This window comes from Lampetra fluviatilis, chromosome 25 (assembly GCF_964198595.1).
Source record: "Lampetra fluviatilis chromosome 25, kcLamFluv1.1, whole genome shotgun sequence".
NCBI lineage: Eukaryota > Metazoa > Chordata > Hyperoartia > Petromyzontiformes > Petromyzontidae > Lampetra > Lampetra fluviatilis.
In genome coordinates this window covers 8,022,129-8,034,155 of record NC_136299.1, presented here as the reverse complement: position 1 = coordinate 8,034,155, position 12,027 = coordinate 8,022,129, and the positions used below count along the sequence as shown (strand labels likewise).

The window sequence follows — 12,027 nt, the reverse complement described above, 5'->3', positions numbered from 1 at the left end:
TCCCAAACCGACGTGTAAAAAGAATCTCGTAAAAAAACATTCCTGACGGCTCATGAATACGTTACTGTGCAAGGAGGCTCTGAGCGGCGCGGTCTCTGCCGTCCCACGGTGGAATTTGTCGCTCGAGTGGGGTCGGTGCACCCCCCTACCCCCCCCCACTAACGGCTCGTTGGCTGTGCAGGAGCACGGGATATCGCGCGGCGGTCACAGATGCCTCGGGGCTCCGTGCGCCCCCCCCCCTCGCGTTCCCGTTCTCTCGCGCGAAATCCGGAGCCTGGCAAGCCCGTGACTATAACCAGACCACGTTGGTGTTTTTTTTATCGATGTCACCGTCTGGCGGCGGTGGTGGTGGTTATTCGTAAGCTCATTTTCTGTCGTCGGCACGAATCTGAGTGCAGAGAGGGAGCGCTTTTTTTTTAAGGCGGGGGGACGCTCTGTCCGGCCCCTGTCGCCTCGCTTCTCTCGGCCTGCGAGGAATGAGCCCTTGGCATTTAGCGCACGTATGTCAAGGTGCGAAGTTCGCGGGCGAGATGGTAGCAGTAAAAGAGCCACGGGGAGGAGACCCTAAAATGATGCTGCTAAATCCACTGTAGTGACCCGGTGAAAGCAGGATCATCTGATAATGACAAGCCAATTAAACCACTGGGGCATTATCGCACACGTGAAAATGCCTTTGCAACGTTGGAGTTTTCTGTTTTTACCGTTGTCCGTGCACGCGTCCCTGTGCTCTGATTTTGTTAGCTTTTTTTTCCCGGTTATTAGTGCGTAGGGCGTTTGCCGTGCCGTCACGTTTGTGTTTTTACATGCTCGCTGCCCACCTGAATAGATGCTCTCTAGCATCACGGTTTGCCGTGAGTAGAGCCAGGCTGGAAAGAATGATGTGTGTGTGGTTATGGGTACAGATGTGAGAGCTGGTGTGGGGTCAGACTGGTGTGTGGTGCCACCACGTTGTTTGTACGCGAGGTGTTTGTGCTGCGGGGCTGGCTGGGTAGGGCAGAGGTCGTCGTGTAGCGGTTAGCGGGCTGAGATACGAACCTGAGGGTTCGATTCCCGCTCACGGCCAACACCAGGTGACCTATTTTACGTGAACTGGTCCTTGGGCCTCCCTTAGGTCGACACTGCCTCACGATGACCTGCCGTGGTGTAAAACAAAAAAATACCACGAGGGAGACAAAGGCGGCCGGGCGTGGTGCTGGCCCACCCACCCCCTCGTGTGCCGTGCCGGCCTTCATCGGTGCTCGATAACAGCACTTGCCCCAACAGTCTGTTTATGCTATATGGGTGATCTTTGTCTTTATTGTGTTTGGCTGGTAGGGTCTAAGATGGCACGAGGGGTGATGTCAGCTGCTGCTGAAAGATTTCTGATTTTGGAAAGAGGCCAGAAACCACTTTAACATTGTCAAAAGATTTCCATTTCACCTCCAGTATTTGTTTTTTTTAAATAACTATGTACATACAGGAGCGTGGCAAATGAGGAAATGGTGGTAGCACATTGTTGCCAGGCTACACACACGCGCTCGAACAAACTAGGATGAGCTTGCGTGTGTGTGTGTGCGCGTGTCGTGTGTCGTGCTTGTGTACTTTGGCGGACACTTAAGTTTAATGTTTTGTGTCACTGCTCAAGTTTATGGGCGTGAACATCGCCGTGTGTGTGTCGTGGTTGCCGCGCTGCACCTACGAACCCGGCGACCCAGAGTTCAATTCCCGCTTGCGGTCACCAATAATATTTCATGATTATCTAAACCAGTCTTGAGGCTCCCCCCTAGATCGACTCAGCCTCGACTCTCAAATGAGTACCTGGGGCGGTGTGTGTGTGTAAAACATCAGCACCTGGAGAGTCAAAGGCGGCCAGGCATGGTTGCTGGCTGCCTACCCGTTTTCAACCTTCATAGGTGCTCGCTAACAGCACTTGCCCCAATGTTCTGTTAAGGCTATACGGGGGGGGGTCTCTTTGTTTTTGTGCGTGTGCCTGTTTCCGTGCATACGAGTCTGTGCGCTCACGTTTCCACGTTTCACTTGTGTGAAGGTGAACCCCATCGAGTGCTTTGCTGATGATGGTTGTGTAGGAGGGGTGGGGGGGGGCTGTTGACAGAAAATTGCGAATGTGCGCCAGAAAAGACAAAGGATTCTTTAGCAAGTGTGTCCTTAACTCAAAGTGGTGATGCATAATATAACGGTGTGGGCGGGGGGGAGCCTGCCCCCCACCCCTCCCCCAGAAGTGGTATGGCCATCACTCACCACTGGTGTGTTAGCTGTGGTTGGTTTGAGAGTCAAATTTGAGTCACCTGGGTTAAGGGGCCGTCCATAAATGACGTCACGCACCCGGGGGGGGGGGGGGGGTTGAGAAATGTGACGTTACATCAAAATGCGCAACTTTAAATAAATAGACACGTTCTACTTAATTAAATAGACTTTTTTTATAAATGTTTTCTCCTGCAACATCAGAGTGCAGCGCCACATTAAATACGCACTACAATGACAATAGTTTAAAGCGATTGGCAGCAAGTTTTTTTTATTTTTTGGGGGGGGGGGGGCAGAGCTTTGTGACGTCTTTGGGGGGGGGGGGTCTGACTTTTTGTGACGAAGGGGGGGGGGGGTCAAAAATCTTCCAAAATCGCGTGACGTCATTTATGGACGGCCCTAAGAGAGGGCAGTGTGCTCAACCAAAGCAGCAGCACCACCACTCCGTGCGATGTCCTCATGCAAACGGGGATTTATTCTGCATTTGCCACAAATTGATTGATCGAATTCCATTTCAAAAATGGAATCTGAGTTCGATGTTGGTTCAACAGTGAGGTTTATTAGATTCGAAGCTTTTGTGACTGCAGGAATTACTTATTTAATTTAATTTATTATTTTATCTTTAGACGTGACTTAACCGAAAGAACCAAATAATAATTCCTGCAGTCACAAAAGTTCTAAAATTAAGATTGCAGGAATTACTCTTTGGTTCTTTCGGTAAGGTCACGTAGAAAGAAATGTAGTAATATTAATAGAATACGACGTTTCGATTGCAACACAAGCAACCATCGTCAGGTACAAATGAATGAGAATACAAACATGGTAAACTCATTCATTTGTACCTGGTGATTGTTGCTTGTGTTGCAATCGAAACGTCGTAATCTATTATTATTTAATTTCTATCTACGTGACTTTACCGAAATATTGTATTGCCGCAAGTTGTCATTGGCCGACAACACGAACAATTCAATATGCATCGTCCGTGAATCTGTTACACCAGTAATGCAGAGTACACACCAGGCATTTAAAAATGTATAACCGTTCATAACGTGCCTTGTAATGACCACCTGTGTGGAAGTATGACTGTCTAAAGATTGCTGCCCTTGTCTGTCTCTCTCGCAAACGCACGCGACCACACTCCTCATATGCGCGTACCCCCACCCCCGCCATGAACCTACATACCCATCCCACCTACCTGCACATGCCCACCCACATACCTGCGTGCACGCATCCAACCGCCCATGAACGCACATTCACACCCGCCCACGCATCCACCCACCCACCCACTCGCACGCCTACTCCTCGCCCACATGCGCCCCCCCCCCCCCCACGCACGCACCACTCGCCCGCCCACCGTCACCGGCGCGCGCTCAGCCTGCGTAAGCCAGTGGTGGCAGGAGCCCAAGGAGAAGGCGCTGGCGCTGCTGCTGACCCACTTCCCGCTGCTCAAGCCGCGCAACGCCGAGGCGAAGGCCGAGTACATGAAGCTGCTGCCGGGGGTGCTGGCGCACGCCATCGAGAGCGGCCACCGCGTCGAGGAGAGCCGCCAGCTGCTCTCGTTCGCGCTCATCCACCCGGCCGTCTCGCTCGAGGACCGGGGCTCGCTCGCCGGCTGGTTCTCGCACCTCGAGGAGCGGGTGGCCGTGCCGGGGCCCGTGACGTCGTACAGCGGCGGGAGCGGTGGCGGTGGCGGCGGTGGGAGTGGACACGATCATCCCGCGGTAAGTTCGCTTGTGGGTTTCCGGTTCCACGGGGGCCATCCAGCCCCCCCCCCCCCCCGGGGTGGTGGTTAAACTCGCCCCGCTTTTGTGAAGTGGCCCAATGACAAATTTGCGTTTGTGCACCACCACTGTCAACGTAGCAGTGTAACGCCAAATAAATACTCCAATAATTTATTATCGTTTCTCGCGGTTGTACGTATCTCTCTGCCCCCCCCCCTCCCCCAAGCAGTCGACGGCATCAAGCTTCACCTTCGAGCCGCACCACCAGAGGCAAAGCTCTGGTGGCAGCAAACTCAACGGGTGGCAGCAGCAACAGCAGCCGCAGCAGCAGCAGAGAGAGTTCGGCGGCGGCTGGCAGGACCACGGCGGGCTCGGTGAGAACGGGCATCACCAGGCTGCGCCGGGAACCAACTCCCCGTCGTACAACAGCCTGGGCATCAACACCACCAACCCTGGTGAGCGCCACGTGGCTGTCGGAGACAGAAGCGGAGCCGCTGATGTTGCCGTGTCGAGACGCGAGTTTGAAATCGTTTCGACCGTCGCCAGAGTGCTGTGGTTTCACTGTGTGTGTGCGTGTCCAAGGGGAGCAGTCGTGTAGTGGTTAGCGCACCGCCCTACGAACCCGTTTACCAGAGTTAAATTCCCGCTCACGGCCTACACCAGTGACGATTATCTGAACCTTTCCTGGGCCTCCCTTAGGTCGACTCGGCCTAAAAAATGAGTACCTGGAGCAGTGTGTAAACATTGCTACTAGGGAGTCAAATGCGGTTGGGCGTGGTGCTGGCCATCTCCCCCACCCCCTTGTTGTGCCGTTCCAGCCTTTATAGGTGCTCTGTAACAGCACTTTCTCCAAGTCTGTTGAGGCTAAACAGGGGGGTCTTTGTGTGTATCGCAGCTCTGTCGGGACAGACCCAGCACGGCTCCCTGAAGCGCTCCGTGTCGCTCACCCCACCCATTTCCCTGTCCACCGTGGGCCTCTCCAACGAGTGGCTCTCCCACGAAGACCTCCGGCCTCCGCGCTCGACTGGCAGCGGCATCTCTCCCTCCTCCACAATCTCGTCCTCCTCCACGCAGCAGCACTACGTCTCCTCCGACCACCACTCCCTGCCGCACCACCACCATCACCACCACCACCACCACCACCATGGGCCTCCTCCGCCGCCTCCGCCTCCTCCTCCTCCTCTGCCGCTGCCGCACGGCCACGGCCACCACCACCACGCGCCGCTCTCCCCGCAGAGCAGCGTGGCGTCGTCGGGCAGCGGAGGTAGCGAGCACCCGGAGGATCTGATCCTTCTGCCGGGGGCATCGAACAGGAACACGTTCCACGAGGAGGGCACGGGCATGAGGGGTGAGAGTGCGGGCGTGCACGGCTTTCCGCTGAACCACGCGGTGTGGACTGCTTTGGGAGGTTTGGAATGAAATGGTTAAGTGGATCTTGTTGGTGTGTGTGTGTATGCACGTAGAACTTCTTTTTCACCGTATGTAGACAGCTGTGATAATCGGAGGTGGTGGGGGGGAAGGACCACAAACTGAAAAAAGTTATGGCACGGAGGAGGCGCGCGGTACTTGATGCGTCCGGCTGAGCCAGCATCGCGGATAATCCCGAGGTTCGGGGTTTCTTTTTGGCCTTCCGTGGTTTGTACGTCCTACGGGTTCGCGTGAGACCCTTGCAGCCACTCGGCCCCCTGCGCTGACCACGTTTGCAACGATGTTGGGCAAGTGGCTCGGAGGATTAGAGCGCTTGGGCCATCACCGCGGAGAGATCCAAAATTCGAATCTGGGTTTTGTTGTCCTTCCCCCGCACCTCCGATTTTATCACGGTTGGCTTCGTACGGCGCGAAATAAGTTCTCCATGTTAACTACCTCGTCTGGTATACAGGAAGTCATGAGTTCAATCCAGACCCTGACGTCTCACCGTGGTTGCGTGGATATTTCTCCCGGGCCCTCCGATTTTTCCCATTTTTAGAAATGTTCGCTTTAAGTATTTGGCTGTTCTAAATTTTCCCAATGATGAGCCACTTGATTGAGCTTTATAGCTCGGGGTGGGCCTTACCTGGCAACAAAAATAAAATGGTTTGGTTTTTAGTTTCGTGTGCTTCGTAGGGACGGACTCCCTAACTATTGGCCGTATGGTGCCTCCCTTGTTTCTTTTGTCACAGATGTTCCCGCCTGGCTCAAGAGCCTGAGGCTGCACAAGTACGCGAGCCTCTTCTCTCAGCTCAACTACGACGAGATGATGGCCTTGTCCGAACAGCAACTCGAGTGCCAGGTGAGTTTATTTGCTGTCTTTACTGCGGTCTGGTGGGGCGGTTGGGGTGGAGGAGTTGCTGCCGATTGTGTTTTTCTGTGTCGATGTTCCCGTCCACGGGGATTTCTTTGTTTTTAAATCCTTTATATTAAGTTCGCTTGCTTGCTTGCGTGCTTACGACCGTGCAAATCTTTAGGTCGTTTTTTAACCCACTTCCCGTGATCCAATCGAGCTGACATTTTGCACACAGACTCGTTGTGCGTGACAATTTATTTTCGTGAAAAAAATTTTGCTACATTTTACACTTTTTAGGATTTTTTTTTTAATTTAATTACCAATTGCTTAATGCTGCCAGGCAATCATCTGACCCATAGGTGGCAGCCATCTCAAGCCAGAGGACGAGAGGACTCTAGCCGCCACGCATATAAATGATTTATAGTGAAAAACTTTGTTTTTACGGGTTAATTTTTTATCGTTGCGTTTCCACAGGGCCATGAGCGTGTAATGCAGTCTTCGATTTTGGTGCCCATTCCTGCCATCTGATGTACCCCGCCCTCTACCCACAATCCCACGCGTGTCGGCTAAGGCCCCACCCTTTGACCCTGATGCTTATGAAATGTGCAACAGAAAAAAATAACAATATGTGGCGGTGAAAGGACAAAGGGCATGAAACTTAATGGGAAGTGTCGATTTTAATAACGCTTGTCATGCTCTCGATACGTGCATCGGACCGCAAGTGTAAATAATTTTTTGTTTAATTCTACATCTGTGTGCGAGACTGAAGGAGGCTAGGACAAGTTGCAGGTTTGGCGTCATTTAAACCTTCTTCTTGGTTCTTTCGGTAAAGTCTACGTGACTTTACCGAAAGAACCAAAAAGATTAATCCCTGCCGTCACGAAAGCTTTAAATCGTCATTTAAACCGTTAGCAGAAGTGTGGGCTTTGGCAGTAACTCGTCATTGACCACAATCTTAAACATATCATCGATTCTTGCATGGAATCACGACCCTGGGCAGGGATGCCCCTTTGTCTTTTTGGCTCTACCCAGAAGCCTCAGCCAGCTTTCGTCTGTTAGCAATTGAATGGTGTCAAAATCTCCGTTCGCTTGACTGGGATGCTAGCAGGCTGAGTGCGCCATCTCGTGGCGATATTTAGAAATTCCGTTCGCTTGAATGAAGAGGTAGGAATTGCCATTTTCAACCGTCAAAGAATTCCCCTCCTCCCCAATTCATTCCCATGGTGGAGGGGGGGGGGGAATGTGGCAATAGTCCCATCCTTCGTAAAACTGGCAGATCACCACTGGAGGTGTACTACCCTCGCCCCTGTGAGAGTTCCCTGAGACTCGTAGCTGCCGTCCCTGTGGCTCTCCATCGTCGGTGCCGGGCCTTGGTTGCTTTGTCTCCCCCATGTTTCCCTCCCCGGAACTGCTGCCCCCTTTCCCCCAACGCCCAACTTTCTTACCCCGCTCCCATATTTATAAAGGGTCTTGAGTTGAAAACTTAAATTTGCCGCCGCCTTTCCGCGAGGAATCCCTGCGTTGCGGTCTTCAGCACGGTTGGCTACGTTCGGTGCGAAAGGGAAGATCTACCAACATACGTGTAACGTACATTGCAGAACGTGACAAAAGGAGCACGGCACAAGATCGTTCTCAGCATACAGAAGCTCAAGGACCGGCAGAACACACTGCGGGCGCTGGAGAGGGTATGTTTGTTGCCCACGTGTGTCCGTGCCAGCTGGTGCTGCCGTTCACACTTTTTTTTTTTTTTGCCGGAAGACCGCGAAACCGTCTGGGAGACTCGCGTAGAATCGGCCCATTGAGTCGCCGCGTGACGCGCCTGCCGGTGATGCCGTGGTGCTACCGACAGGATGTGGGCTACTTGGCCCCTGCCTTGACGCGTTCCTGCAGCGGGGATATGATTTTGTGTTCTGGGCAAACAAACGTCTACCTGTTTTTAAAAAGTTGTACATGTGTCTGTCCACCTTCCGGCCACCCACCAATTGATTAATTTATCTGTCCTATCCATTTGCCTGCCCTTCCATGAACACACCAGTCCACCCACCACTTTACCCACTCAATCATCCACCAATCTTCCACGTCAGCCCTTCCCCCACCCATGGTGCGTTTTAGCCGGCGTCGTCCACTATTTTAGGGCAGTGATTCGGCCCAGCAGTAGCGAGTTTGTCTCTCTTTCCAGAGGTTCACAGTTCGATTTCGGTGGTCTCCCCGAGTTTTAATACTGTGCCATCAGCTTCGCAGTAGATGGTCGGCTACGTACGGTGCGAAAAGGTCTGCGATATCATTCGTAAGAGTCGGCCATTGTGCTGGCGTGCTATGGTAGCAAATTGGCCACGAATTAATCGATGAGGATTATACACACACGGCAAATGTTGCTCCTTACTGAGAATTTGGCAGGGACCCTCCTTGGGGGGGGGAAAAAAAGTAGTGAGACTCGGCGAGGCCTTCCGACGTAAACGAGCGGAATTAATTTTCTTGGTTCTTTCGGTAAAGTCGCGTAGAAGGGAAATAATAAAGTAATATAAATAAAACATAATAAAATAATTCTCACGACGTTTCGGCCACAACGCAAGCAGACTGTCTACTCGACAGACCTGTTCTTCACCTGAGGACGGCTGCTTGCGTTGTGGCCGAAACGGCGTGAGAACTATTTAATGATGTTTTATTTTTATTATTTTATTATTTCCATTATATGTGACTTTACCGAAAGAACCAAGAAGATGAATCACTGCAGTCACGAAAGCTTTAAATCGAACGGAATTAATTCAAATAATCGTAATGACAACAACGCATTGTATTTCTGCGTGCGGGGCAGGAGGTTCTGGAGACTGGAAACCTACGCAACGCGCTGTCGGAGCTGCACCAGACGATCGTCACGCCGATCCAGCCGTTCAGGCCACACCGCGCCGACCAGGGGCCCGGCACGGCCGGTGGCCTCCTTTCCGTGGAACCGCCTGGCGACGGCAAAGAGGTGGGTGCTGTGGTGGAGGTGGGCGGAGCTACGGTTCAGTATGTGATTTATTTATTTTTATGTCTCGACCACTGTGGGTGGGCGGCTGTGATTTACACGACTGGTGACGTTAACATTTCAAAACCGTTCGTGCGTCTTGGTGGATTGCAGTTCCTTCGACTCTCAAATCTCATTAAACTTTCACGTACATTTTTTTTCCCTTTCAAATAAAACTTATTGAAGAGAAGGGGTTAATTGTTAGGCAATTTGAAATTACGTTTGGGATTTTTATTCACCTGGAGTATAATAATAATGACGATAATCGCAACCGCTGTGCGCGTAACGATTGTGCCACGCAGCCCGCGGGTGTTTTGCATGGTGGGGGGCGGTGACTGACGTGCGTGGTTGTGGCTTTGTCCGCACAGGTCCACCAGACGCCCGGGGGGGAGGTGGAGTCGGTGGCGGCCCTGATCGCCGAGGGGGACATCCCGGGACAGTTCACGCGTGTGCTCGGGAAAGGTGATGATGATGGCGGCAGTGGCTATGATGGTTCCATCTTCGGCCGTTATTGTCTTGAATTAATCGACCAGTTGGATAACGTGGATGTATAGTGTTTTTTTTATTTTGTTGCTGTGATTTTTTCACACCTGATGACGATTGCTTGTGTTGCAGTCAAAAGGTCGCGAGAATTTTATTGTTTTATATTTTTATTATTTTATTGCTTCCCTTCTACGTGACTTTACCGAAAGAACCAAGAATATGAATCCCTGCAGTCACGAAAGCTTTAAATAAAAATTTAACATGGATGTAGTTGCGCGTGAACGAGACGTACGTGTGTCTCTCCCGGCGTGCACAGTCTCGCGGTGTGTATGTACGTTGAGCTGCCTTCCCGCACCGTACGTAGCCAACCGTGGTAATCGGAGGCGCGGGGGAGGGGAAGGACAACAAACTAAACACAAAGCAGTTAAAAAGAAATGTCTCTCTCTTCCCCCCCCTCTCCCGCTGCCCCTCTCAGCTTGCACGCAGCTGCTCGTGTCTCGGCCCGACGAGGAGAACGTGAGCTCCTACCTGCAGCTCCTGGACAAGTGTCTCACCCACGCGGTGAGCGAGGGGCGGAGGGCGAGCGCCATGCCCTGCGGGCCCCCGCAGCTCTGCAGATGCCAGACGGCGACCGGACCGAGTCGTCGCGCGCGCACGCGCGCGCACCCTACCCACGCCGCAGCGGGTTTTGTCAAATCCACTGACTTTACTTCACCATGCTGGTCCGTGCATGTTGGTTAAAGTGGGTGGGACGTTGGGGGGTGTGGGTGCCCATTGGCACGGTGGGGGGGGGCACAGGTGGTGCATCTGCTCGTCATCCCAGTCGGTCAACCCATGGCACTTGGGTCTGTCCCGTGACCTGTCTGATGCCACGTGAGGTGTCGAAGGCTCTCTTAAGTGCACCTGGCGTGGCATAGGCGCCGTGGTGACAATCACCCTCGCCTTGGTGGCGAATGGCGGGTATTAGTATTGGAAGGGGGGGGGGCGTAGAATTACAGTAACAGGACCCTGCGGGGTGGGCTGGTAGGAATAATACTAATACCGGTACAGGGATATCGACCGGGTATAGAGGAGTTAAAAAGAAAATGATTTGTGCATGGGGGGTGAGCGATGACGTCCACACCCCCCTCCCCACTGACTCGCGCGCCCACAGAGCAAGGATTGCAACGGGCGATGTCATTGGCTGCGCCGGATGCGACGGCCATCTTGTTTAGTTCATGGATCGCAGGGGGAGCGGACGGCCATCTTGTCGGACGGACGGACGGACACATTAATCTATTGGTGGTCTGGTCCACTTCGTTCCTACCAGTATAACGATGTGTTTAGCTGCCCTCTGCTGATAACGTGGGCCTGCAGCAGCAGCCCGTGATGACAAACGCGTAGGTTTCCACGGCCGACGACGTCATGGTTCGTATTTGTTTTGCGAGGGTTCGATCGCTAAAAGTACAGAGCCGTTGCCTGAGCCGTTGCCTGGCTTCTTTCAGCAGAGCCGCTTTGCTGTAAACAAACACCAGTGGCCACGTGGTTTTTGTTCATGTGACCTACTAAACGCGATTTTTGTTTGGCCGTGTCGGCTAGAGGGGTGTTGTACCACACCTATTTGGCTTTGTGTGTGCTCATTCACAAGCCCATTGATTGCAAGTCGGCAGATTTTTAAAGAACCTGTCGGTCCGTGCACTGTCCCAGGCTCCAACCTGCATGGCTTCTGAGCGCATTCCGGATGATTTGGCCATGGGCTCATAGCTTGGGGGAAAAAAACACAAGTCGTGTTCCTTTGAAAAAGCACTTGATACTCCCTCCCCCAGCCCAGCCACGCGTTCATTTGCCTTGCAAAGCAATGCCACCGACTGCATTCTTCTCCGCGTGTAACGCCGCATTGCGTCACCTCGCGTCGGGGTGGAGGAGGGGGTGCTGGGGGGGGGGGGACAGAGTTGTCGCGCGGTTTGTGTTTTTGGCGGCATCGCCAGCAGCAGTGCGAACATCTTAATGGCAATACGCGCGGATGGGGGGGAGAAGGCCGCGTGCATTGGAGAGCACGCGAGAAGACGCCGCCATTTGGCTGTTGGGGAAGGAGCGCGCGCTTGCGTGATGCTTGCCGCTAGAAGGGGGGAGGGGCTATGGTTGGTAGTCAAGACGAATGGTGGCGATGTTATTTCCCTCGCCGGGTAAGCAGGAGGTCACGGGTTTGATCCCGATCCTTGCTGTATGTGGCGTTTGCATGTCTCTCTTCCCGTGGTGGGTGGGTTTTTCCTCCTGGGTCGTCCAGTTATTTCCTTCATTTAGAATCGACATGCGTTTTAGTTTATTTGGCT

The 12,027-nt window shown here is 52.9% G+C and overlaps 1 protein-coding gene across 5 annotated transcripts in view; it reads left to right on the top strand.

The window, feature by feature from the left end:
* The window catches only part of SAMD4A (sterile alpha motif domain containing 4A), a 51,499-nt gene that overhangs the window by 31,077 nt on the left and 8,395 nt on the right, over window positions 1–12,027 (top strand). For 2 of the 5 annotated variants that reach the window (XM_078868181.1, XM_078868179.1), the window contains exons 3-10: window positions 3,616–3,962; window positions 4,192–4,417; window positions 4,858–5,310; window positions 6,122–6,231; window positions 7,824–7,910; window positions 9,041–9,196; window positions 9,601–9,694; window positions 10,191–10,276. In XM_078868181.1, coding sequence (XP_078724307.1) covers window positions 3,616–3,962; window positions 4,192–4,417; window positions 4,858–5,310; window positions 6,122–6,231; window positions 7,824–7,910; window positions 9,041–9,196; window positions 9,601–9,694; window positions 10,191–10,276 — 1,559 coding nt within the window. Of the gene's footprint in view, window positions 1–3,615; window positions 3,963–4,188; window positions 4,418–4,857; window positions 5,311–6,121; window positions 6,232–7,823; window positions 7,911–9,040; window positions 9,197–9,600; window positions 9,695–10,190; window positions 10,277–12,027 lie in introns of all 5 variants that reach the window. The other 3 variants (XM_078868180.1, XM_078868178.1, XM_078868182.1) reach the window with 2 other exon arrangements.